Source organism: Moschus berezovskii, chromosome 21, assembly GCF_049115385.1.
Source record: "Moschus berezovskii isolate FMDL1 chromosome 21, NW_MosBer_1.0, whole genome shotgun sequence".
NCBI classification, from domain to species: domain Eukaryota; kingdom Metazoa; phylum Chordata; class Mammalia; order Artiodactyla; family Moschidae; genus Moschus; species Moschus berezovskii.
This window is the reverse complement of record NC_142480.1, coordinates 14,852,741-14,879,734: the sequence shown is the minus strand read 5'-3', so window position 1 is coordinate 14,879,734 and position 26,994 is coordinate 14,852,741. Positions and strand designations below refer to the sequence as shown.

Sequence of the window (26,994 nt, the reverse complement as noted above, 5' to 3'; positions counted from 1 at the left end):
TCACAATCATATCACTTGGAGTCATTTTGTAATGTTGTACAGCTAAAGTTTTTTTCATTTTGGTGGCTGTACAATTTTCCATCATAGAAATAAACCAGTTTACCTGTTCACATTTCTAGCCATTCTGATATCCTTCCTGCCTTTTGGGGAGGTGGGTGGCACGGAGTCCTAGGGTCTGTCGCGTGGGCGGAGGTGGGGCGTGGCATTTTATCTTGAATGGTCTGGTGTTCCTGTCCAGGTACAATGTTGTTTTTAAGTATTTGCTGAGTGTGCGCCGGGTGCAAGCTGAGCTGCAGCACTGCTGGGCCCTTCAGATGCAGCGCAAGCACCTCAAGTCCAACCAGACCGACGCAGTCAAGTGGCGCCTGAGAAACCACATGGCATTCCTGGTGGATAACCTCCAGTACTACCTCCAGGTCTGTGCTGCGGGATGAGCCGGAAGGAAGGGGTATGAAAAAAACCCAGATTGGCAGGAGCCACTGAAGAAGAATCCTGCAGCTGGTGGAAAACTGGGGTCTGAAAATCCATGGATTATATCACTAGGTCTGTTTCTTGGGGGGTAGTTTAGAGGAAAGTAGAAATACGGACCTTGACTCCTCAGTCTGCTTCATCCACTTAACAGTAATGCTGTTCGTGACTGTTGAACCTAGTTTGCTGTCACTTTTGGGATCCCACAGGACTTAACCAAGTCAGTCAGTGGAGGGAATGAGGGGTAGGAGGGACCTGCCAAGACACTGGAGGCTGGTAGGGACAAAGAATTTCTATTTCATCGCTCAGGCACCTTAATGTCCTTGAGTCCTTAGACTGAGCGAGGTACTAAAATGATTTGTGTAACTGTCTCAAGGTAGACGTGCTGGAGTCTCAGTTCTCACAGCTGCTTCATCAGATCAACTCGACCCGAGACTTTGAAAGCATCCGACTGGCTCACGACCACTTCCTGAGCAATCTGCTGGCCCAATCCTTTATCTTGTTGAAACCTGTAAGTAGAGCTGGTTGTTTGCGCAGACTGCTTCTAGCCTGACTGATCACTTAAAACACTTTGACTTGCCAGGAAAGGGGGAACAATCACTCAGTAGCTTTTCAGTCTCTGTCTTTAAACATTTTTAACAATTTACAATGGACAAAAAATAAGAGGGAATACTAAAAAGGAACTTAAAATGTCTTTGAACTTCTGAAATATTATACCATAGGACCTGGTGAGCAGCTATAGATAATATATGCTTACCCCTCAGAAGGAAGGAAAATTTTTGTTTCTTGTGGCATGTGGGATCTTAGTTCCCTGTGGTGGAAGTGCAAAGTCCTAACCACTGGCCTGCCAGGGAAGTCCCAAGAAAGAAGAATTTAAAGAAATTTAAAAAAATCTTTTATGATACCATAGAAAGACTCATGAAAAGCACATAGAGTTTACTTTCTCAGCAATCTTTCGGATCAGGATGGACCAGTTTGGAACTTGTTTTCAGATAGCTAGAGTAGCATCTCCTTCTACGTGTGTGTGTGTGCGTGCATATGTACATGCATATATCGTATATCTCCTGTAGGGAAGTTATTCTCAACCTCGGCTCCACGTGAGAATCATCTGGGAGCTTTTTTAAAAAAATCTAGGCCCCAGAGCACTTACATTAGTAGAACCCGGGCTCCAGTTGGCACCAGTCTCAGAAAGCACACAAGCTGATTGCAGTTCAAGGATAAAAAAGGCAAAATGATTAAAAGGACCCCGAGTAGTGTTTTGCTTTGTTTTCCTAGTACTTTCTGATAGAATAGTTATGCCTTATCTCTGACGGGAGCTGATCGTTATTCCTCAGTCACACTCTTGTTCTGGTATTTGGGGCCACTTTTAAAGGAGAGTGAGTTCTACAGCTGCCACTCCAGAGGGTTCTGTGAATTGAAAACAACCAAGAACCACTGTGACAGAGAGACTGTCCTTACATGGTATGAGAGCATCCTTGCGGAAAAGCAGAGTATCAGAGCAGGTGATCATCATCAAATATTTATTGAGTGCTTACTGTATGCAAGGCACTGGGGATACAAAGAGGTATAAGTCATGGCTCTGCCCTTAAGGAGCTCACAATCTAGTTGGAGAAACAGGACTTACATATATCACAGATCAGTAACAACACAGGGGGCCTGAACAAACGCCAAGTGAACAGTATACATAATACAGAGGAGAGGGAAGCAAGGGCTGCTAAAGGCTACAGTGGGGACGGGGGCGCTCCTGGGAATAGCTACAAGGAGAGCGCCCCAGGCACGGGGAACAGCACTGAAAGCGAAGCTCAGCGTGGGCACACACTTGGTGGGCCCGAGAGACGACGACTGACTGTGGCGCAGGTGGAGGTTTCGCGCAAGGTCTTTGCCCACAAAATGGGAACAGGTTAGCTCTTATTTTCCCAAATCTTTCACAGATGTATCTTCCTTTTTCTCCTAATGCCAACTGTTTCCTGGGTAGGTGTTTCACTGCCTGAATGAAATCTTAGATCTCTGCCACAGCTTCTGCTCACTGGTCAGTCAGAACCTGGGCCCACTGGATGAACGTGGGGCTGCCCAGCTCAGCATCCTGGTAAAGGTGAGTCAGCCTGGCCACTGGCCGTGTGCGGCCCCGTGCAAGGGACATAGGTGGTTCTGCGCAAAGGGGATCATGGTCTTTTCTCCAGTACACACACACAAATAACAAGATACAAAGGTAAAAAATGTTTTATCCATTTTTGAACCAGGTAAGTATGTGCTGCTTTGGTGTTCAAATGCAGTTAAGCCCCAAACGATTTATTAAGCCACCAAATACACACTGGCTTTGTTCCTGCTTTCTAACATCCACCCTCTTCCTTGAACTAAATCCCCCTAATTCACCGAGATTATAATTATCTGCCTGTAACACAGGCAGGTCTGTGTTATCTGAACACACAGGTTCTCGCCAGCCCAGTACACAGCAGAGTATACTTATTTAAAGCTGGCTGCTAAATTCCTACTGAGAATGAGGGTACTTTCATAGGAAGTTTTGTGTTCTGTGGACTTGGTACAAAGGTCATTTTTGGAGTCAACAGAAATGGGACTGTCGGAAGGCCAGTTAATGCTGTAGAATTTTCAGGAAGACTTTTCCAACGAATCCCCTTTGCCCCCTTCACTCCACGTGGGTAGCTGATATATCTAAGAGGAATGACACAGCTTGAGTCCTTCTCTCTTCAGGGTTTTAGCCGTCAGTCTTCACTCCTATTTAAGATTCTCTCCAGTGTTCGCAATCATCAGATCAACTCGGATTTGGCTCAGCTACTCTTACGACTAGATTATAACAAATATTACACCCAGGCTGGTGGCACTCTGGGGAGGTAAGAACAACCACCTCTAGGGCGCTCAGTGGGTTGTGTGTGGCTTTTTAACAAATTGGAGAATTCCAGAGTTGGAAGGAGACTTTAGCTATCATCTAGTCCAAAGAAAGCAAGCAAGGCTCGGAGAAGAAAAAGGCGGTGTCTGATCGTCAGAAAAGATTATTTTCCAGTAGAAGTTTAAGTAAATACTTACATTCCTAACGCTGAGATGGACTTTAAATTCTTGGCTAAGTTGTGCACTGCTGTGCTGGGAGGCAGCATGGCTTCAGTTTCCAGTTCTGACATGAGCCAGCTGCTCAGCCTTAACGCCTCTTACCCCCAGCCTCCTTGACCCTTAGAGCTTTTGCTTCTAAAAGGAGGGAACCACTGCTTCACACTCTAAACTTAAAAAATCTAATAGTGATTTAAAAAAATCTAATAGATTCAGTGGTAGGTGGCTTCTCCGATGTCTCTCTCATTCAAAAAAGCACTTTTTCTCTCTGAAATGTCAGGCAGATTCCTCCTAAGTGATTTTAGCATAAAGAGTTTTAAGATGAGATTGTCTAGATCACAGGTCGCCCCAATTTGTACTTTTTAGAAGAAAATCTCGGGAATGCATGATATTTTGATGCAGCTCTTTTTTTCTTTCTGTAGTTTTGGGATGTGATAATTTCTGGTCCACAACCTGAAGTAATCCCACTGCATTGTGACTGAAGATTCAAAACAAACATACCCTTTGTCTCGCTGGCCTCCTTACGTCTGCAGCTACTGGAAAAGCTCTGACTTCTCTCCTAGAAGCCATTACTGAACATCCATGGGTGCAAGTCCTTCCCCTGGTTCCTGTATGGGAGAGGCCTCTGCCCCACCTCTGCAGAGTTCTCAACTCACCACGGAGGACTTGTAGCTTCGGCCCACCCGCTGACCAGGCAAGGTCTGTTACACTGGGAACATTTGTTGGAGGTTACCTACTACATGCCTAGGTACTGTTCAAGCTTTGAGAGAGACAGCAGTAAGTTACACAGCTCAGAACATTATATGGCTCATGTGAAAAAGGAATATGCTGGATGTTACCACTGAGCAAAAAAAACACCAGGTAACCTAGGTTTCCCCACAGACCTCCTTTCCTCTTTCAGAGATTGGAATGGAGAGTCTCCCATCCTTAAGGGTCTTCAACTGTGACTGAAGAATTCTACCAGTAACTTCTAGTTATTTCAGACTGTTAAGGTAATTCTGCTGCTGACAATGTATTTTTTTAAAAAGAAAAAAGGGTCCTTAAGGAAAAAAAAGTGTTGAGATTTCAAATACTGAAAGATGCAGGTCTGATCATCCCTTCTTAGAAGAACCACAGGAGTAATATGCCCAGCCATCATTGATAACCATCAATCTTCATATCAGTATGAGCCAAAATAAATATGCATTGGACAACTGCCTCCAAACTGAAAGATAATTCTGGCTTCAGTGTGTAGCCGCTCAATCTGGCCCTTGTCCATCCCTACATCTTCTACCACATACAGACGTTTATTCCCTGTAACTGTCAGCTAAAGATGACCCTACCACTGCTGCCTCTGGAGCAGAGGTTAGCAAAGTAAGGCCAGCTTGTTTTTGTAAATAAAGTTTTATCGGCACACAGCCACACTCATTTGCTTACCTATTGTCTACGGTTGCTTTCATGCCATCATAGCAAAGGTGAGTAGTAGTGACACGCCAAATGGCCCACAAAGGCTAAAATATTTACTGTTTGGCAGGGGAAAAAAAAAGAAGGTATTAGAGATTTAAGCCTTGATTTACAGAATGAGAGGACATTTAACGGGGATGATGCTAGGAGTAGAAAAGGAACAGCTTCTGACTGACAGTAGTAAAATTCTGACCTCTGACTAGAGCTGCTGACATTTTCAAGTGTTATCACTGTTTCTCATGTTTATCCTTGCAGCAAGTCATAAAGTTTACAGTCACCAGCCATTCACAACAACTGGTCCTTTTTAGCTCAGAGTATAGCACCCACAAGTCAGCTGTAAGTAAGTTCAACTCTAAAGAGATTTCTTTTCACTGCCATAAAACTAAGAGCTGTGCCCAATTCAACTCAGCTTTTGGGACAACTATAATCTGGGCCTACTATAAAATCAGATTTTGCGAAGTACTGAATTTTAGACAACCCAGAGTAATCTTCTGACAGTGATACCACAGAAAACTATAAAAAATTCACTGTCTTACTTTCCTTGGCCCGCTGTCCTACAGCAAACAAATCCACTGAAAACTGCAGAGAAGTTACTGTGTTTGTCTTGCAATTTGTTCTGAGATTAAGCTCAAAGAAATGGATCAAGAAATCCCAGTTACTACAACCAAAGAGATTCAACATTTATTTTATCATAAAAGTCCAGCAAATAAAACTATATACAAGATCCATGCAAGGAATCCAGTTACACACAAGACACATTTAAAACCTGGTTAAAACACAATCGCCACAACAGCAGGGAATAAAACCGGTAAGACCAAGTATCCTTAGTGAGAAACATAATCATGTTTATATTTTGGATGCTGCTTGAATCCAATCCTCTCCCCAACAATGAGGCACTGGATCACCCACTCTTGTGACACCACAGGCAGCTGCAATGCTTCAGCACACTTCAGCACCGAGGCTGGGCATGAGGGGTCCGTCACCACCACGTCAAACACCCCTAAAGCAATATCTGCAGGGAGCAGGGGAAGGTGGACGAGGAAAGGAGACTCAATTTAGCCCTCCAGTAAAAAGAGAGGTAAGCCTTCTCACCAGTATATCCCACTCTGCCCAAATTAAAGCCCTTCAAGCCAAACTTGGTGCCACCGATTACAAGCAAAGTGGAAAGCTGCGCTCACTATATGCTGGCCCTCTGTTCAGCAAGTACACAGTGGACACCAAGAGAAGCACAAACAGCCCAGTGCTTCACTCACGGTGGCTCACCTCGTGAAAGTACTCTTTTTCTTCTCTTAGACTGACCTCATGTGTGTTTCTATCAGGCCTGAGATCTGGAGCACCAGGCCTAAAAGCTATGGACATCCTTGGCTCAATAACAACACACACACTTTCCAGGTACCTTTGTTATGGGCACTTGAATGGTGCTGCTTCACAGAGGCTGCCCCCCCAGTCATGAGGATCTCAGACCAGAGCTCCAGGAAGTTCTGCTGTTGGTCTGATACCAAGAGTACCTTCAGATTCTGGAAAGGGTTTTCACGGGGTTGCCTACAGAGGAGTCGGAGAAACAGCATGGTAAATAATATCCAACAGCCTTTCTGCAGAGGGACTCGGGTACATCTGAATGCTTTCAAAAGCCCTGCTAAGGGCATCACCCCCTTCCCTCTTTCTTTGAATGATGTGTCTTCTCTGGGATCCTGACCTAATCTACCCCTTCTGATTTCCAGATTTATCCTGAGCCCTATAATCAGTCAAATCATGTTCCTGGGCCTATGTTTTTAAATGTCTTGCTTAAAACTTAGTCCCCTCACCTGACAAATTGAGAATATTGAATCTACATGAAAATCTCATGTTTTTAAAAAGGTCCCTAACCATATACTCTAGAAAAACAAACTAAATTGCAAAAATAATCTCAAACCCAAATTCTGTCATGTATCCTATGATTGTTCCAGTTTCTAGAAATACTTACTCTCCCACTGAGATTCTTCCCCTCTGGAAGCTTGCTGTCTTCCTGTCTGCTGTTCTAGACAGGCTCACAACTACTCACCAATCCAGAATCCTTTGCTCCTCAAGGCTGTACCCAGCTGGCAGCAGGTAATTGCGGTAATTCTGGAGCTGGTTGGCATGGCAGCTGTCATGGACCCAGACATGAGACACACAAGGAATCCCACTGGCAAGGCACAGGAAGTACTTCCGGGTTCGACAATGCTGATCCGCAATTAGGAGACACTGGTAGGCTGTGTTACACTGGAAGAAAAGGCACAAAACCAGTGGGTCTGGTGATGACTATGGAAAGCTGCTTAATAGCTTCCTTAATGAGTCACAGAGAACAGAGCTGAACACCTCCAGATACTATCCAAAATGTGACTGAGTCTGTTGTCCTACCCAAGGCCTCCTCTCACCCAAGCAGCTTCCCCAGATCATCTCCCTGCCTCACCTGCAGCTTTCTGGGGGTCTAAGTCCTCAAGAGACAACCACACTCCATGTATTTAGCCAGTACCGTGAAAAAGATTTCCGTTAAACACAAATTTTAATCTGCTTTTGTCCCAGCAACAGAACCAATCCTATTAAAGTAACCCACGGTTCTGCCTTCTTTTCCTTGTACACAATAAAAGTTCTATTTTATGCAACATTTTGGCAGTGTCTCAGTTCCCAAAATCTCTACCAACTCTATCCAGCCGCTTCTTGGTCCAGCAAGTGGACTTGCATTACTGCCTCCCCTGGGAAGCTACACAAAGGAACGCCTTACCTGGGCTTCATTGAAGTCTTCAAGAATGTAGCCAGCTCCTGCTCGAAGCTGGCATTCTGTGTACTGCTTGTTGAAAGGAGGAATTTCTAAATATTCTATTAAAAACATAACCAAGATAATAATCACTACCAGCTGGTTCATTTGCTACTTTATGCCTGTTTCTTACTGTCATCTTTCCTACTCCCCAGTTATCTCCACTATACTGTATCCCCAAAACAGGTAAAGGGCTTCCCCATGGGTCAGAAAGACCTGTCACGAGGCCTATGAAATGCGGCCCATAAAAGGGACAGGAGCAGGAAGGGTGGGGAAGATGAGAAATGGAGGCAGTTCCTAGACCTGAGAACAGCGAAGGCTTCTGCACTAAGACGCGTCAAGGGACTGTGCCTGGGGACCGACACACCCACTTCCCACAGTGCTGCCCTCCAACCTGAGTAACCCTTACCATCAGGAAGTTCTTCCTTCTGTCTGCCCTAATCTCTCTCGCAGACTAAGCCTATTTCCTCTAATTCTGCCTTCTGTGGAGATGAAGAATGGCCAATTAGCACTTTTTATAATAAAGCCTTCAAATGTGCCCTTCATCTGCATTTTACTCCCTATCCAGTAAAACTGGTAAACCAAAATGCTCAAAGAAAATGGGGTTTCTAAAATATAATTAACTGGAGGTTAGCCAGAAGGGCCTAATTCAACCTTTATTGCAAACTATCTACCTTTGATGATCTCGAAGTAGCTCAGGACACTGAACATCAGTGACTGCTCTACATTCTTGAGGGTGAAGCAGAAGTTATGAGAGATGAGGCTGAACCTGTAATGACCCTAGGCAATTAGAAATTGCTTCTTTTGACCAATATCTAATTTGAGACTTTTGTCATTTGTTCCTCTCATATTTAAATAACACGTTAAAAAAAAAAGACATTAGAGATTTTATTGAATTAGGAGACTTTCGGAGAAATTAAGTTCTAATGGGACTTATCACAAATAAAAAAACCCAATCAAATGTATCAAAAGTTCGGTGCCAGGACCACTCCCTTCCCCCCCACTCATACCTGAAGAAGAACCTGCTGGAACAGACAGCCCTGCTCAGGCAGTGCTGGTGCCCCAAACTCAAGCCTCTGTTCAGGTCTGACTGACCAGCCTATTTGCTTTTATTGCTCTTTTCTTGATTCAGCATTCTCCATATTCTTCTCAGAATGAAAACTCAAACTAGAAACTAATTGGCGGTAAGAAACTCAGAATCCAGCAAGACTATTTCTCAGTTTTGCCCTGGCATCCTTGGCCCTTATCAATATATCATGTCACACTTTTTGGCACCAACACACTACTGCTGAGTCACTGCCAAGACCCCCAAGGTCCTTTATTTTTCTCAAGACTTCTATTTTATGTCTACTTATCCAGAACTGTTTATAGTCCCGACCTGTTTAGTTTTTAATCCCCATCTTATTTCCTGCATTTGTGTAATCAAGTATTACCCCTACCTCGGCAGTCCATTTCTAACATTTCTCAGTTTGGATTTAATTTTATTTCTGACTTCATGAGTGGCCCTGGTCAATCAGACACTAAAATGAACAGATTTTTACTGCATCCTCTAAATCAAGGATAAAGGTACCTAACTCTGAAGTCAATCCCTGTGGCTGATAGGTCCCCCTGATAATGTGCCACCTAACAAGATCAGGTGCCATATTCTTAACTCATTACTAAATATGTCTCACAAGGTGGATTCAAATATTTTACTGAGCGCCTGATACAAATAAAAGAGATTCCTGGTTATCTGCAAGACATATCACATAATTTCTTAAAAGCTAATTAGTAAAGGACTGTTCTAATACAAATGTCCCCTGCTTCCTGAGATCGTGGAACCTCTAAAATATACTACATACCAAAAATACCAAAAATTCTGATACTGCTGGAGCAATGTATAAGGATGAAGGAGCAACATAAAGCAGATGTTCGTCATAACTACACTTTCCACAATGAACATGGCCTGCTCCCTCTAAAAAAAAGGTCCAAATTCCTCCTCGAGACAAAACCTATCCCTCACTCATGCTTATAAGAATGAGGTTAAAAATATTTGATATATCTGCAAGAGGGGATGGAAGGAATTCTCAGGTTTATAAGATCTGACACAGGCTCACAGATTTTAAGGCATCTGACAGTCTGCATCTCATACCAAAGCAAGTTTTCTTAGGCATTCTGTATCAATCAACAAAACATCTACAGAACTGCATTGTGAAGTCTGAGTCTAGGAAAGGGCTAGGAGTGTGCTGGAGAATGAAGACTAGAGTCCAGCAATATTGTGAAAGCAAAAGAAAACAAGACCACAAACGTGGTTCTGAAACCTTGACATACCCAATCACTCATGACCCAAATCAAACTACATCCTTGGCTAGGAAACCCCTCACATACCTGAATTCTGTCTGAAAAACTAGGCCTGGATCACACTTACTCTTGAAACCCCTCCACTGGATACCTGCTCCCACACCCTAAAACCTCAGTACTGATAACCATTTATGTACCTCCAGACAGTATACACTTCAACCGCAATTCCCTGACCACCCTCCCCAGGTCCCCATACAGATCTCCACAGAGCTGTGGCTGGTGAGATAGAGTTTTGGTTAATTAGGAAAATCAGCCACATACCTAAAGTGACAACCATCCCAGATCTGCAGCTGGTGCTGTTTTCTGATAACCATGTTCCCTAATTTGACTTCCCTCCTGCAAGGCCCAGCATTAGTGAGAGGTCTAACTTGTAGACCATCATTCCACTCAGAGCATGAGCCTCAGCAGACACACATGGGCACTGCGCTGCTGCCACTCATATTAAGGTTTGTTTGTGCCTGCCCGGTTTTCTCACCTAGATCACACACTCTTTAGACAGTTCAAATAATTTTTACCTCTCCCCACTGCAGCTTTCACTCAGACCCTAAGAGACAACACAGAAATGCAATATATAAGGTTAAGGTTGAAGAGACGTACAAGAGGTGAAAGGGCCTAGAGGCTGCTTCTCTGAAATCACCCGGGACCCTGAGCCCACCCTTCTTAGTCTGACACACACAGACTCAAGAGAACGAACTTCATTCCCAGGTGTGTCTTCTTGGGCCCAGAGAACACCAATGGGAAGGGTGGCAGGGCATTCAGAAATCTGACTGTACTGGACAAAATGGAGTTCTAAGTCCTGAGTCCACCGTTACTGTGGATAAAAAGCAATTATTTGATCTCTCCTAGCTTGTTTTCTCACAGAGTCGGACACGACTGAAGTGACTTAGCAGCAGCAGCTTGTTTTCTCATCTGTAAAATGGATAAGACCTACCTCCCATCTGCCTCACAAGGACTATTTTGAGAAACTGCTAACAGAAATTCTGTGAGAGTAGTCTATAAACCACAAAGCAAGCAGGGTTAAACTCGTTTTCCCTGACCCTGGCTCCAGTTGCTACACGCCCTGCCTCCTCAACATGGTTCATAAAGTGAATAGGAAGGAAGGACGCGCACATGGGTGTTAGAGCCCCTAGGGCTTCTTAGGGCCTTACCCTCCTCTTCCTCGCTGCTTCCTGTAGGACCATCTGGCAATTTGGAGCGGCTAGCCAACTTGTCGCTTGTTGTGGCCATGGTGAGGAGAAAGGCATAGCCCAGAAACAAGGTCTTGTTGAGGGGCAGAGGCCCTCTCTGCTCTTCCAGGGCAGAGGGCTCACCCAGGTTGTCACCACTCTCACAGGGGCTCACAAACTCTCCTGCCCCCACGGCACCTAGGAAGGACAGAGGCACAGGGTACAGACCATGGCCTGGGCACAACAGGGTGGGCAGGCAATGTCCTGCGGAACTTTCCTGAGCTATTAAACAAAAACCAATCTATGGCCAACAACCTGGAAACAAACACAAGGCAGAGGGAATTCCCTGGCAGTCCAGTGGTTAGGACTCCACGATTTCACTGCCAAGAGCCTGGTTTCAATCCCTGGTTGGGGAACTAAGATCCCGCAAGCCATGCCACTTGGCTCAAAATAATAATAATAATTTTTTTAACAGTGCAGTGGAATTATATGTATTTAAATTTTAGTCATAACAATGTATACATTGTTTTCACAACTAGCATTGTTTTTATAGAGCCAAATCAAAAAACTTCTGAAGTCACCTGAAGAAAAGGTGATTCTAACACAAAGTAAAAGTGAAAAATGACTGGAAACCTTCAGCCGACATTCCCTGCCTAGTGCTATTTTGAAGCAGCCTTTAAAAAAGTGAGTTCACCAAGAAATGTCCCCAGCAGATACTCCCCCCTGTCCCTGACCCTCACCAAAACAGTGCACAGAATCCTTGGTAAAATAAAGTGCTTTTACATGCTGACAGAACCGTATCAAAACAGCCTGCTTCAACTGCCCCAGTTTCCAACACCTGGGAGTGGGAAGTGAACCGGCCAGTCCAGGACTCCCAGAACACCCATGCGTGGAGTGCCCCAGTAAGTCCTTGAGGAAAACACCAAATACCTGGCATGGAGAAGCTGAATCCTGGCTCACTGGGAGGCTAAGATGACAGTCAGGTTATGCCTCCCTAAAATGAAACCAGCAGGAGAGAACAGCCTGCTGTGGCACGCACAAGCCTGGACTGCACAGCCAGACTGCCTAAGGCTGCTTTCCGGACAACTCGGTTACCTCGGGAAGCAAACCAACATTCTGCCTTAGAGTCTTCAACTAGAAAATGAATTCTAGCACCTGTAACTCACAGAGGCTGGATGAGGTAAAATGTATGAAGCACTAAATTCCATGCCTCACATACCCTGAAACACAGCAGAGATATTAAACAGATACGGAGAAGACACAGGCAACAAAAGTGCCAGGTGCCAGGACATGCGACGACAACCAACTTCCTCAGTTTGCTAGACTAAAACGGCGCCCTGGGGCAGACACCCAAGACTCTGTGTCTCCAGCATCCGCAGAGGCTGTGGCTGGGTCACAGCACAGACCCAGGAAACAACAGATGGACTGAACTTCTCTATTAACATACAACTTGATGGACTGGAAAGGGGTTGTTTGGGGGTTAGTAGGGCAAGGGGGGATACAGGCTAAGTTACCAGCTTTCAATAGGACATGTGGGAAAGCCAGAGGGCCCTGAACACAAGGGAGAGGGCAGCAGAGCTTCCAGAGGAAGACAGTGCCAGATAAAGGAAGAGGTCCAAGAAAAACTGCACCTCCTGTGAGTCTGCCTAAATTTCATTACATTTCCTCTCCCTCCCAGAACCGACACAGGGGTCGAGGGATGTTTCCAGTCAAAGCCTGCCTTCCTTTCTGGTACCCAACTGGGCTCTGCTGGGAGATGGAGAGGTGGGCGTGTGTGGTCGCCAACTCTGTAATCAGGAAGGAGCCCCTGCTCGTGCCAGGCTCCACCTCTCCAGCAGCTGACCCTGCATTTCGCCGAGGTCTGGGGGAGAAGAGGGTAAAAGGGAGCACTCACCAGGTTTCACAGTGGCAGATTTCCGGCCTCGCTTGGCAGGGGACCGCTCCTCTTCAGAAGTGACAAGCTTTCTTTTGCCAGAGGGGACCCCCGTGGCGGCACGAGGGCTCTCTGTGACCTTTCGGGTAGGGGTTGTACTGCTGCTGCTGGAAGTGGTGGGGGTGGCTGGGGAGTTGATGTTACTTCGCCGTTTCCGTTTCCCTTCCACCAAATTGTCTGCGATACAATGAGCCAAAGGCAGGTCATCTCCCATGGTCTGAGGCCCTGACCTCCAAGAAGCTGAGCGCAGACTGATTTAGAAACCACCACACCCTCTCCTCCACCTCCCACATGGGCAGGAAGCCTCTTCCAAGGCCACCATATTTTCTGTTTCAGCTTCTGCCATGACTGATAGTCCTTTACAGAGCTGGGGAGGCCAGAAAAATCTGAGGACTTACTATTGGGTCCTGGCAAGAAAACATGAGCTATGCAGTGGCTCCCAATATGTGAGAGTTCACACCATCTCATCCACCACAAAGGAGTAAGACTGAGGGAAGCTTTACTAACTGCTCTAAAACCACCACTCTGCCCACAAGCAGGCCAGGGGTCCACAGGCAGTAGCTCAGGAAGCCAACGTCTCACCTAGGCTGATATCCGCTGCCTTGGTGAGGGGCGTCGCGGCCTCGTACGGGCCCAGGCCGTACTGCTCTCTCAGCCTGTTTCCTTGCTCCAAGGACAAGATGACAGCCATCCGCTTATACCACTTCCTCTGGCCTTCTTTTTCAATGCTGTAGTACAGCTCTCCAGACTCCTTCCTGTGCCCTTTCACCACTCCTGGGGGGGGAGGGGGGAACATAAAAGCAGCTTGTTTAGGCTTTTTGGCATCTGCTCAGAGCAGGCCTGAATCAGGGAGTTATAGGAGGTCCAAGAGAGGACTGAGGTTAGGACTGAGCAAACTCCTAGCCGCCAAGCCCACACACCACCACCGCTCAGGATGTATGCAGACACCATCCAAGCACTGGAACATGAAGGTTCCCAGCAGCAAGAACCCTCCAGTTATAAAATTAAGTTTCCTAAAGCCAGCCTTTATGGGTTGTTAGCAGTTCAAATGGTTCTCAAAATGAAATGCATGTGGTTTCTTAACAGTCCCATTATAACTTACTAAACCTTTCCTTCTTTGTTTGTTTGGAGGCTGGGTGATAATTCTTGAGTTAAGTCACAGATGACAGATGACATCATTTCAAGAGAAAGCATGAGTCTATGTAGCAAAATCAAAGTAGAAATACAGAGCAGATAAAGGAAGGAAATAAATCCTGCCTCTCCTCCCTAAGCTTCCCTCTCTATTATCTGCTTCTCTGATCTTGTTCTGATTCAGGACCTAAAGAGAAGGCCTCCAGATTAGAAGGAACTCAGTGTGGGGCATAAAAGGACACTGGGCTAGAATTCAGGAGACCTGAGTCTAGGCCTAATTCTGCTGCCACCAAGCTGTGTGATCTTGGGCAAGGCCTGTTTCCAATGTTATGAAAAAGATACCTATGTAAAGATAAATATAAATATAAAAACAAGGCACTAATGTGAATACTTTCTCATTCCTATGTAGAGAAAAATCAGTGTATTCTTTCCTGTTAGCCAGTGCTTGAATGAAGGGCTAATAGAAACCCAGAGCATGTACCAAGGGGAAGAAAAAAAAAGGGAGAAGCAGGCCTTGGTTCTCTCCTTGTCTCTGCCACAGAGTCACTACTCTCTCTCCCCCTGCCTGTTCATCTCCTGGCTTAAACCTCTATCACCACACTAAATCCTCAAGAGCACAAAGAAGGCCAAGGTCAAGAATACCCTTCACACTAATGAAGAGGTCTAGTCTAACATCAGTAGACAGCCTCAATAAATGGGACCCAGAGTCCCCTTCTCCTGAATGCCACAATTCACACAGGAAAGAGAACCGTCTCTGTCTTAAGAGGGCCTAACATGGACTTCCAAGAGAGGCTTTACACTGGAAAGAGGAACAAACGCACTGGACACAAACAATGTAAGTCACAGGCCATAAAAGATCTCAATCCATGTGCTGCTGATGCTAAGTGAAGCTAAGTGTTACCCAGAACTAGAGGTGAGGTGGTTCATTTAACAATGAAATAACGCAGCAGACGACAAACCACTGAGGAGTCCAAACACAACAAAGTCTGAAGAGACTTCAACTGATGCATTTTTGCCCACTGTATCCCAATCACTGTTCCAAAAACCCCCATTAAAGAGTGTTTTTAAATGACAAACTCGACGAAACATGTATCTCCAAATCACCGCATAGAAAAGAGGCAACACATTCAAAGAATGGACACATGAAACAGTCATGACAGACAGAAATCTTTCACCATCACCAGTACAGGAGACTGGCTACTTTAGTTTAAAAAAAAAAAAAAAATCATGATTTTTCCAAACCAGAGAATAAGTGGTGAGTGTGCAGACATACAAACACAGCACTAACAACTTTTTCCTAAACGCAAACATCTTAATATGTCTGCCACTCTCAGCAACTTAAGGTTCCCACCAAGAAAGGTAGTAAATTTACAAGTCAGAGTTGAAAGAATAGAAAATGGAAAAGGAAAAACACTGACTTTAAATGGAGAAAGTTGGCAAACGTCATTCACCGGTGATGAAGGTGAATATCACCAGAGACGCCCTCTGGCTGTCACCTACTCCCCTCCCACACACAATGTGATGAGAAGGGCACCTCACTCTTGCAGCATTCTTTTCAAACACTCATTAACTCCAAGCTAACCAAGAGAAAACATAAGACAAACCCAAACTGAAGGACATTCAAAAAATACCTGACCAGTACATACTCCTCAAAACTGTCAGGGTCATGAAAAACAAGAAAAGGCTCAGAGATTGTTACAGATCTGAAAACAAAAGACATGCGAGAACTAAATGCAATACAGTTATCCTGAACTGGATCCTGGAACAGAAAAAGGACACGGAAAAGCTGGTGAAATCTCTAAGTCAGGAACTGAGTTAATGGTAAAGTACCAAGGTAGTATTCTTCATTCTGACAAAGGTACCAGGTTAGTGTAAAATACTAACAACAGGGAAAGGGAAAAGCCGGGTAAGGGGCACAGCGGAGTCTCCATGCTAACAGAACTCTGATGCTGTGTGTATATCAATTTCTTCCAAACTACAAAGTTTATTCAAAAATAAACAAGGGGAACAAAGAACAACAAAGAAGCCAGGGCTGAGAGTACGCAGTGTCAGGAATGAAATTTCTGACTAAAGGACACAGAAGAGCCTGAGGCTAGAGTGAATGCTGCTGGTGTTGGAGGACACAGAGGCGTTGGGGGGGTCAGGCTTCTTCCAGTACCTGCACTGAAATACTCATCCTCCGAGAGGGCGGTCACTTCCGTGTCCAGGGGGATGGGGTCACACAGCAGGATGTCCTTGCCCAACACGTCACACTCGTATCCATCATCAAAGAGCAACTTATACTTCCCAGCTCCAACATCTCGTGTGATTTTTCCCGAGTAAAAATAGCCATTGGATGACCATTTGGCTACAACACGGAGCCCTACAAAGCTGTTCCCTGGAGAGGCGGCATCTACGCCATCTGAAGGGCCAGCAGCAGTCTGGAATGGAATCTCGGGAGAGTCGCTTCGACGCAAAGCACCAGCACCCGTGTCCGCCCGTCTGCTGGAGTCTGGCGCTCGAGGCATGATACGAGTGAAGGATTTATCGTCCGGCGACATGCTAGGTGAAATGTCCTCTATGCCCAAGGGGCCAGGCACAGCTGTTTCCCTAAAGTGAGATAAGAGACAGGAGAAGGCAGTGAGAATAAGCCACGAGCAGTATGGCTCTATCAGCTTTCCCGCTCCTCTGTCCATGGGTCTCCAGCCCGTCGCTGCGAACCCCATCCCAGGCAGCAGCCTGGTGTCTCGGGGCCTCACTCTGGTCCCAGCCCGCTCCCCAGTCAGCGTGGGCCCCTCGTCTCCCTCCTGACACCCCACACACTCTCTGCTCCCCTCTTCTCTCTGCTCCCTTTTTCTCTGAACGAGTCACAGACTAGTGTATCTCACACTACCCGGGTACCTGGTTCCAGTGGTCCGAGAAGGCGGGCGGCCCCTTCGCCCGCGCCCACGAGGCGTGACTGGAGCCTTCCCTGCCTGTCTGATGCCAAGGCCCGCATCACCATCCTCCTCACACACTGGCGTCCCTGTCTGACTGACCCCTTTTCTAGGACTAGAGAATGAAGACAGGTTAGTCTGAGAGCGCCTGCTACCGGATCCTTTCTTCACAGTTTCCCCTTGGTCCTCAGACTATATGCCAGGCCAGCTAGGGCTGAGCCTCCAGGGCAGCAGGAAGCTGGTCCACATACCCACCACCAAATGAGCTGGGAGCGGGAGTTAGGATAACAAGTAAAGGACATCCTTCTACATGCCAGTCTAGACCCTCCTAACAAAGCTTCCTACTGCTGCCCTCAAAAACAGCACATCCACTCCTGCCCTGCCTTTTCTTGTACTTCAGGCTCTGGGTACCTGTAGAGGAAAACAAAAAGCTAGGGAACGTGTCAGGTTGGGGCCACTACCCCAAACTTCCTGTGCTCCCAACCAAAACACCCACAGGCTGCAGAAAGTGGGGGGTGAGGGGCAGGAGCCTGGGCCAGCATTCCCGAGGTCCCCTCACCTGTTTTCTACAGTTTCTCAGGAAGTCTACCTCCCACAGGGCTCCACCCTACCTTCCATGCAAACCCAAAACAGGAGAGGAACGAAAAGGGGAGGAAGAGGAGCTGATCGATCCTAGGAGGATGGAGGGACTTCCCGTGACTCCCCTTTTCCCGTGATATTAACATGCCAGCAACCCTGCCCCTGCGGTGGCTCTCTCTCTGGAGACCCTGTCTGCACCTCAGCTTTCCTGGGGCTCCTCGGGAGCTGGGCAAGGCAAACTCGGCAGGTTCTGTCCCGCTGGTTTTCCCTTTGAGTTGTCCGGCTCCTCTCCCTGAGCTGCCGCTGCTGTGCATGGCAGACAGGCTCGTCCCACTTGACGTGCGGTGTAAGCTGGAGGCCTTGGAGGAGAAGGAGCTGATGTCCCCCAGGTCACCCGAGGAGCCACCAGTCTGTGAAGGAGAGACTTCTGTTTCACACTCCTGACACTCTACGATCGGCTCTTCGGTCTCCTGTAAGGAAGAAAGGGGTACAACGGCTTAGAAACACCACAAGAACATAATGCTCCTGTGATGACTGGACAGTCCTAGATGGCAAGAAATTTCAGTTTAGAGAGTTGGGAATTAGGAAAGGAACTTTCTGGAATAATGGAAATGTTCTGTATCTTGCTTTGAATAGTGGTGACATATTGTCAAAACCACTGAACTGAACATTTAAGACCCGTGCATTCTATAGGGAATATATACTTCAATAAAATAAATAAACAAAGGTGGTACTAGACCAGGAGGAGGGGACCTCTATTACCCAGAGCTAAGTTAAATTCTCTTTTTACTGGACAAATTCACAACCTTTGGCTGCTGAGATGCCAGCAAGGATTCCAACGCAGAGAAGAGAGGTAGCGCCCCAGGTGAAGGAAGGCAGGGAAGCAGGCAGGTTAGAGGGGGAGAAAGAGTGGTCAGGAGCCCTTCTGGGTACCTGATTACAGCAGTGGGCAGCCTGACAAGTTGTTTGAAATTAGTTATTTCAATACACGATTAAGGAAATTAAAAATCACAGGCAAAAACTGATATATAATGGTGTTACTGTTCATAAAAATGAAGACCAAAAAGACAGTAAGCAAAATATTTGGATTTCTGATACCTAAAGAAGAGAGGAATATCAAACTGACTTTATCTCACTCATGAGCCGGCTTTGACGGATTGGTAGTGGTTGCCTGGAGCTCACCCTGAAGCAGCCTCTGAGGCTAATCCCCAGGCTTAATAAGGAAAAGTTCTAGAACCAACCAGCAGTGTCGGTTCTGGGCACAGAACTGAGAGATTACAGTGCAGGTGCTGCCCATTTGCCTTCCACCTCTAGATGGTCCGTGCATGACCGTGCTGGCTGCCAGAGAAAAGATGGAGAGACAAGCAGAGGACAGAGCCACCCCTCAAAGAGTGTACAGTCTCTCTGGAAGACAGCACACAATGAGCATAGGCACACACAGTTAAATAATACTACTGATTAAATGATTGTTTGACTCCTCCTTTCTTGGAAATCTCTAAGTCTATAAGGTCGCTCTTTCTTCTTTTCATTCTACCTGTTTAGCTAGCTTTACTTGTACTTGTTTTTGGCTCCTCTTCCTCAGCCTTTTCATTTTAAATTAGTATTTCCAGGAGTCTGTTCTCATTTCTCTCCTCACTCTTCGTGTTTTCCTTGGCCAGTCTTACACGACTTATTCTGACTCAGCTCTAAGCTCTCAGATACAAATGCCTACTGAACTCTTACCCCTGGATATACCAGGGACACTTGTATCTTAACCCCTCTAAAACTCAAACTCCTCTCGTTCTCCTTGCCTTCAATGAATCCTGGGCACCCCCAGTGTCTCTCACATCCCCTGCAGCTCTCTGTAGCAGGGGTTGATTTTCCGTAACCAAACCTCAATCCCTGGATGGGGAACTGGATCCCACATGCCACAGCTAAAGATCCTGCGTGCAGCAACTAAGACTCAGCACAGATAAATAGAAATAAATATTGAAAAAAAGAAAAGAATTTGGAGATGAGAGGCCTCCTTGCTCCCCACTGCCATTAACAGATCATTTCTACCTCCCTACTTCTTGCTCCTACCAAACAAACCATTATCTGTCCTTCTGTTAAACTCTGTCCTTACCTCTGTGTTACTCACCCACGCCCTCTCAATCCCTCTCACGCGGGAACACCTTACACCTGGTTCACAGCCTCCCCATCTCCCCCTATTTCCATGATCATTTTTGAGGCTAACAACCAACAGATGACCCACCCAGCAACAGGCTTTCCCAATCTAATCACACCATTAACCTTTTCCTCTCCTCTCCCCCAGCATCATTACCAGAACCTGCACCATCTCCAGAAATCTCACCCCTCTCCCTCACCATCTCCTATCATTTCTCTCCTACTCTAGCCAGAGCTGAGTCAGCATCATCTGCCAAGGTCACTGAACTAAAGCATGCGTTGGGAGCCCAGAACTTAAGTCAACTCCTTCTCATGAACACAGCAAGCGAGCAGGGGCAAGACCAGTCCAGCGGACTGGGACTCCAGGTGGCTTCTCAGTTGGACAGGAGACCCAAAGAGCAGCAGTGAACTACCCCTGCTTTTGCAACTGTTTAGAAGTTCAGGCCTTGTTCTTATACTGACTTGGGTCTAGGCTCCAAGTTGGCCTGTTAAGATCTTTTTAATATATTTGCTTATTCTTTTTCCTGTGTGTCCCTCTTACTGGATACAGAGGCCACAGTAAGACAGAGTAGCAACCATCTTCTTTCTTGGATTTATCCTCCAAAATGCACAATGCCTGCCACAAAAGTGGCTCTAAATAAATATTTACTGAAGGAAGGATCTTCTCTCATAAACCAGTGTCCTATTTATATTCTCCCAGTAAACGGTACCACCATCTATCTGGCTTCCCTGATGGTTCAGTGGGTAAAGAATCCGCCTACAAGGCAGGAGACAGAGGAGACGTGGGTTCGATCCCTGGAGGAGGAAATGGCTACCCACTCCTGTATTCTTGCCTTAAAAATCCCATGGACAGAGGAGCCTGGTGGGCTACAGTCCAAACAGTCACAAAGAGTAGGACATAACTGAGCAACTGGGCACACATCTATCTGCCCTAGCAGAAAGCCCAGGCATCATATATGGTTCCTCCCTCTGCCATAATCCCTGCGGTCAGGAATTCAGCAGCCCATCAATTTCACCTTCTATATGTTCTGTATGTATTTTACATCTGTTTTACTCTTCTCAATCCCTGCTGCCACTGCCCTAATTTGACACTCGCTGCCTCTGGTCTGAACTTTGCCTCTAACCTCTCCTGTTCCAATCAACTGTTACATTGCTCCAAGTAGACCTTCCCAATATGCAAATCTGAGCATATCATTCCTTTCAAGGCTCTCCATCACATAAAAGATAAAAATCTAAAAAAAAAAAAAAAAAGATAAAAACCGAAATTCTTTTCTGTGGTATACAAAGCCTCACACTCTGGGCCCTTACCAACCTCAGAAGCATTCTCTCATCAGGCCCTAGCCTTTCGTTCTTGCTGCATCCTAAATACTCATTAAGCATGCCATGGTGTCCACAACATTCACAAGCTTCTTCATTCTGCTTGCAATGTCCTGCCCTGCCCCTTCTCTGCCACACTCATGAGCATACATCTTCTGTGAGGCCTTTCAGCCACCTTGAGGTAAGTTAACAGGCCCTGTGCCCTCTTTCTAACACACCTTTTCCACATCTCCACTGCAGCGACCACAGTTCTGGATTTCTTGCAAGCCAAGAGTAACCTCCTAAGAGAATAGGACCCTGTCTTTTTATCTTCATAACAGTGCTAGGAACACAGCAACAGAGAAGTTGCTGGTAAATAAATGAATAAAAGATGATAATCAAAGGCTACAAGAGATGAGGGAAAGCTCCCAGAATCCTCTGACCTCGACCTGTCCACCTTCACATCTTTAGCCTGGCTACCAACTGGACTGTTCCCACCTGTGTTCTCTTTACTTTCTACCTCTGTGCCTTTGCCTGCCAAGGCTTCTTTTTAAATGCAATGTCCTTTCCCTGAATCTCTCAATATCTAAAACCTTCAATGTTCAACTAAATTACTTTCTGGCCCTCACCCAAAGGAACTGTCAAAATTCCCTTCAGACGAGTTTCTTCCTCTTCTCAACTCCTACACAGATGTTCCTTTTGACACATGTCCCTTTCACTATTAAGAGACTGCACACTGCTGTAGTCAGGAAGGCAGGCTCTGGAATAAGACTGCCTGGAATAAATTCCACTTCCTCTGTTTATTAGCTATATAGCATTAAGCAAGTGAGTTTAACTGGCTATGCCCTCAGTTTCTTGAGTGCAAAATGAGAATAATATCTACTTCATACTTTAGTTGTGAGAATTAAATAAGTTAAATCACTTAAAAGTCCTTAGAATAGCGTCAGACATATAGCCAGTGTCCAATAAATGTTCAGTTCAGTTAGTTCAGTCACTCAGTTCTGTCCGACTCTTTGCGACCCCATGGACTGCAGCACACCAGGCCTCCCTGTCCATCACCAACTCTAATAAATCTTAGCAGCTATTATTATTTTATTTAATTACGGCAGTATTTCCCAAACTATGTAACATAGGGATATAAGAAACATTACTGTAAAAAATGTTCAATGGTCAAATAAGTCTGGGAAGTTCGGGGTTAAAAATAAAATAAGTATCTTTCCTGTAAGACTTCTTAAAGCCTTTAATGTAATATGCACTGTGAATTCCCACAATGGGGGAAGGGATGTTTACAGTTCTTGGTGTTTTCTCAAACTTAATATTTATGACCATGGAATTTTTTTCCCTCTCAGAGTATCTAACAAGCCTACTGTTTCCAGATATATACTTTAAAAAGCATCATAAATGAAGTAATGAAGTAATATGTGTAACACTTAAAACAGCACCTGGCACAGACTTCAGTGTAGACTACAACAGTTACAAAAACTTGTCATGAAATCAAATTGTTTTTCTATAAAGCTGCTAAGTTCGTAATTTCTCCAAAGTAGTAATAACATTGAAAAAAATTTTGTAAACATAAAATTAAAGGTAGCGTTCCAGTTCAACATGGTGGAGTAGAGGAACATGCACTCATCTCCTGCGAGAGCACCAAAATCCCAACTAGCTGTTGAACAACCATCGACAGCAGGACGCTGAAGCCCACCAGAAAAAGATACCCCACGTCCAAAGACAAGGACGAGGCCGCAGTGAGGTGGTAGGAGGGCACACTCAGGATAAAACCGAACCTCATACACCCCGGGTAGGTGACCCACAGATGGAGAAAGGTAATACCAAAGACGTTCTCCCACTGCTGTGAAATTTCTGAACCCCACGTCAGGCTTCCCAGCCTGGGGATCCAACAAAGGGACTTGGAATCCCCAGGGAATCCGACCGTGAAGGCCAGTGGGATTTGACTATAAAGACTTCCACAGGACTGGAGGAAACAGACACTCCAGTCTTAGAGAGCATAAACCCTTGTGTGCATCAAGGCTCAGAGCAAAGGAACAGTGAGCCCACAGGAAACTGAACCAAAATTACCTGTTAGTGTGGTAGGGTCTCCTGTCGAGGCATGGGTCAGCAGGGGCTCACCACAGGGATGGGGGGACTGGCAGCAGCTGTCTGGGATGGTCCCCTTTGGCATAAACCACCTTGGAGGTCGCCATTAAACCTACCATAGAGCCCAAGGCTGGGTAACCTCAGGCCAAACATCAGGGAGGAAACTCAACCCCACCCATCAGCAGATAACTGGATTAAAGCTTTACTAAGCAAGGCCCTGCCCACCAGAGCAAGACCCAAATGTTCCCCAGTCCCTCCCATCAGGAAGCTTACACAAGCCTCTTAGCCTTTTCCATCAGAGGACAGACAGAAAGGCAAGAATAACCTCAATCACACAGCAAGTAAAACAAAACTACATTACAGAAAGTTAATCAGCATGAAAAAGCAGAAAATTATGTCCCAGATGAAGGGACAAGATAAAACCCCAGAAAAAAGTGGAGATAGGCAATGCTCCAGAAAAAGAACTCAGAATAATGATAGTGAATATGATTCACGATCTCAGAAAAAGAATGGAGGCAAAGACTGAAGAGATGCAATAAATGTTTACCAAAGACCTAGAAAGAAACAAAGGGAAGTTGCTCAGTCATGTCCAACTCTTTGCAACCCCATGGACTATAGCCTACCGGGCTCCTCCATCCATGGAATTTTCCAGGCAAGAGTACTGGAGTGGGTTGCCATTTCCTTCTCCAGGGGATCTTCCTGACCCAGGGATCGAACCCGGGTCTCACACATTGCAGGCAGACATTTTACCATCTGAGCCACCAGGGAAGCCTAAAGACCTAGAAGAACTAAAGAAAAAACAGATGAATAATACACCAGAAGGAATCAACAGCAGAATAACTACGGTAGAAGAACAGATAAATAACCTGGAGAACAGAAAGGTGGAAATCACTGCCACAGAACAGAATATAGAAAAAAGAATGAAAAGAAATGAAGACAGCCTGAGACCTCTGGGACAGCATTAAATGCACCAATATTCGCATTATGCAGGTCCCAGAAGGAGAAGAGAGAGAAAGGACCAGAGGAAAATATTTGAAGAAATAATAGCTGAAAACTTCCCAAACAAGGGAAAGGAAACAAACCAAGTCCAAGAAGCACAGAGTCCCAGGCAGGATAAACCCAAGGAGGAACACACTGAGACACACAGTAATCAAACTGCCAAAAATTAAAGAGATAAATATTAAAAGCAACAATGGAAAAATGACAAATAACATACAAGGGAACTCCCACCAGGCTACCAGCTGGTTTCTCAACAGAAACTCTACAAGCCAGAAAGGAAAGGCATGATATATTTAAAGTGATGAAGTGGAAAAACCTACAACCAAAAAGACTCTACCCAGCAAGACTCTTTCAGATTTGATGGAGAAATCAAAAACTTTCCAGACAAGCAAAGTTAAGAGAATTCAGCACCACCAAAACAACTTTATAACAAAGGCTGAAGGAACTTCTGTAGGCAACAAACACAAGAGAAGGAAAAGACCTAAAAAAAATAAACCCCAAACAAGTAAGAAAACGGTAGGATCATACATAGATAATTACCTTAAATGTAAATAGATTAAATGCACCAACCAAGACACAGACTGGCTGAGCAGATGAAAACGTGTGCATGTGTGCATTTCCACTTATCACATCACTCTGTTTGACCTCCCCCCCAAACTGTATGTAATTGTTTTATATTTACAGTTAATTATGTTCCCATTGGAGAAGGCAATGGCAACCCACTCCAGTACTCTTGCCTGGAAAATCCCATGGACGGAGGAGCCTGGTGGGCTGCAGTCCATGGGGTCACAAAGAGTTGGACACAACTGAGTGACTTCACTCTCACTTTTCACTTTCCTGCACTAGAGAAGGAAATGGCAACCCACTCCAGTGTTCTTGCCTGGAGAATCCCAGGGATGGGGGAGCCTGGTGGGCTGCTGTCTATGGGGTCACACAGAGTCGGACACGACTGAAGCAGCAACTTAGCAGCAGCAGCAGGTTCCCATTATGGCTTGCAACTGTAATTATATTTTATTTTTTATAATTATCTTTCGATTGTGAAAAATGATAAACATCTTTTACTATTGTGATTATGTAACTATTACTCACCTAATACCACTGTATCATGACTGGTCAACAGAAAAATTATGTAATTCTGTATTACCTAAACTACCATTTAATAGAAAAACCTGTAATCACTTTTTAAAATCCATATGCATATCAGAATTGCCTTGAAATTTTTGGAAAACTACAAATATCCAGGTATTGCTTTTTTTTTGCCATATGTTTCTAATGGGCAGCCATGTTTAAAAACGACTGGACTATACGAGGATCATTTACTTTTATCTAGTTTGCTTCACTTTTTCCATTTCGTATTTAGTGCTCTCATTTCATTCAGTTTATGTTTGCCAATTTCTCCATCTCCATTTTTTGTGTTCTCAAGCCTTTATCAAGCACAGCAGAAAAGCTTTTGTATACATACATGTAATATATATATTTTATAAAACTTATGAATTTTTACCTAACTAAAAACTTTATGACATTTTGATTCCACTTGCTTGATTTAGCATGATTAGAATGCTAGATTTCTAATTTAAAAAAATAGGTATACAGCAAGCAACAAAGGTTTACTGTACAGCACAGGGAACCTAGTCAGTATCTTGTAATAACCTATAATGGAAAATAGTTTCAAAAATAACATATGTGTATAACTGAATCACACACCAAAAAAAAGAATTCTACTTTCTCAAATGTAGTAATGTTAATCTTCTTGCCAGTTTTTCTAAATGTCCTATGGACATCTAATAACAAGGCATGAGATACAAAATTTTAAATATATTTCTGTAATCCTACAGAAATACAGAAATCCTACTTATGCTTAATATAAATTAATTAAATATATTATGTTTAAATTATTGACATTAAAGATGCTCCTATTCTTATTTTTTCTGCACTTGTTAAATATTCTCAGAGAACTGTCAGTACGTCTATGATTATACATTTTTTCTTTTCCCTTATATTTCTTCTGATATTTGCTTTATGTATCTTTCTTTGTTGTTAAAAGTGTCTAATGGTTTATGATGTCTAACTTCTTTGTGAAATTGTACCTTTTATCATTAAAAATATTCATCTGTTTAAAATAAATTTTTTAAAAATTGAAGGTAAAGCAGCATTTTAAAAGAAATATTTCTGGCATCTGGTATATAATAAAGAATATAAGACAATTTCTCAAACTAAAATTAAATACTTTCTGACATGACAGCCATAATGGCCCATTAATGAACAGCAGCAATAATACATTCCACTTAAACTATTTACCAGTTTAATTCTCCCAGAGCACAATCTCCAATATGGCTAGCTGCCAAAATTAAAGAAAAGTGCTTGACCAAGGAATAAAATAGCTACGCCTCTTGTCAATTACTAAAATGGTTCTTAGAGGGATTTCCCCAGTGTTCCAGGGGTTAAAAATCTACCTGCCAGTGCAGGGGACACAGGTTCCAACCCTGATCCTGGAGGATCCCACATGCTACAGAGCAACAAAGCCTGCAAGCCACAACTGAGACCGCACTGTAGAGCCCTTCAGCTGCAACTGCTGAAGCCAACACGCCCGAGAGCCATGCTCTGCGATGAGAAACCACCACAACAAAAAGCAGCCTCCACAGGCCGCAGCCA

General features: G+C 44.7%; 2 protein-coding genes across 10 annotated transcripts in view; one reads left to right on the top strand and one right to left on the bottom strand.

Moving 5' to 3' along the window:
- The window catches only part of TUBGCP4 (tubulin gamma complex component 4), a 49,877-nt gene extending 45,525 nt beyond the window's left edge, over positions 1 to 4,352 (top strand). For 2 of the 4 annotated variants that reach the window (XM_055418351.2, XM_055418349.2), the window contains exons 14-18: positions 239 to 416; positions 845 to 979; positions 2,444 to 2,560; positions 3,178 to 3,317; positions 3,951 to 4,352. In XM_055418351.2, the coding sequence (XP_055274326.1) occupies positions 239 to 416; positions 845 to 979; positions 2,444 to 2,560; positions 3,178 to 3,317; positions 3,951 to 3,963 (583 nt within the window). In that variant the 3' untranslated portion in view covers positions 3,964 to 4,352. Of the gene's footprint in view, positions 1 to 238; positions 417 to 844; positions 980 to 2,443; positions 2,561 to 3,177; positions 3,322 to 3,950 lie in introns of those variants that run through there. The other 2 variants (XM_088829468.1, XM_055418353.2) reach the window with 2 other exon arrangements.
- A 728-nt stretch (positions 4,353 to 5,080) lies between these two features.
- Positions 5,081 to 26,994, bottom strand: part of TP53BP1 (tumor protein p53 binding protein 1) — a 93,050-nt gene continuing 71,136 nt past the window's right edge. For 5 of the 6 annotated variants that reach the window (XM_055418331.2, XM_055418330.2, XM_088829466.1 and 2 more), the window contains 10 exons: positions 18,010 to 18,281; positions 17,198 to 17,347; positions 16,476 to 16,906; positions 13,769 to 13,960; positions 13,148 to 13,363; positions 11,236 to 11,451; positions 7,715 to 7,809; positions 7,013 to 7,212; positions 6,368 to 6,513; positions 5,081 to 5,983 (listed from right to left, as the gene is read on the bottom strand). In XM_055418331.2, coding sequence (XP_055274306.2) covers positions 5,796 to 5,983; positions 6,368 to 6,513; positions 7,013 to 7,212; positions 7,715 to 7,809; positions 11,236 to 11,451; positions 13,148 to 13,363; positions 13,769 to 13,960; positions 16,476 to 16,906; positions 17,198 to 17,347; positions 18,010 to 18,281 — 2,106 coding nt within the window. In that variant the 3' untranslated portion in view covers positions 5,081 to 5,795. The remainder of the gene's footprint in view (positions 5,984 to 6,367; positions 6,514 to 7,012; positions 7,213 to 7,714; positions 7,810 to 11,235; positions 11,452 to 13,147; positions 13,364 to 13,768; positions 13,961 to 16,475; positions 16,907 to 17,197; positions 17,348 to 18,009; positions 18,282 to 26,994) is intronic. The other variant, XM_055418333.2, reaches the window with a different exon arrangement.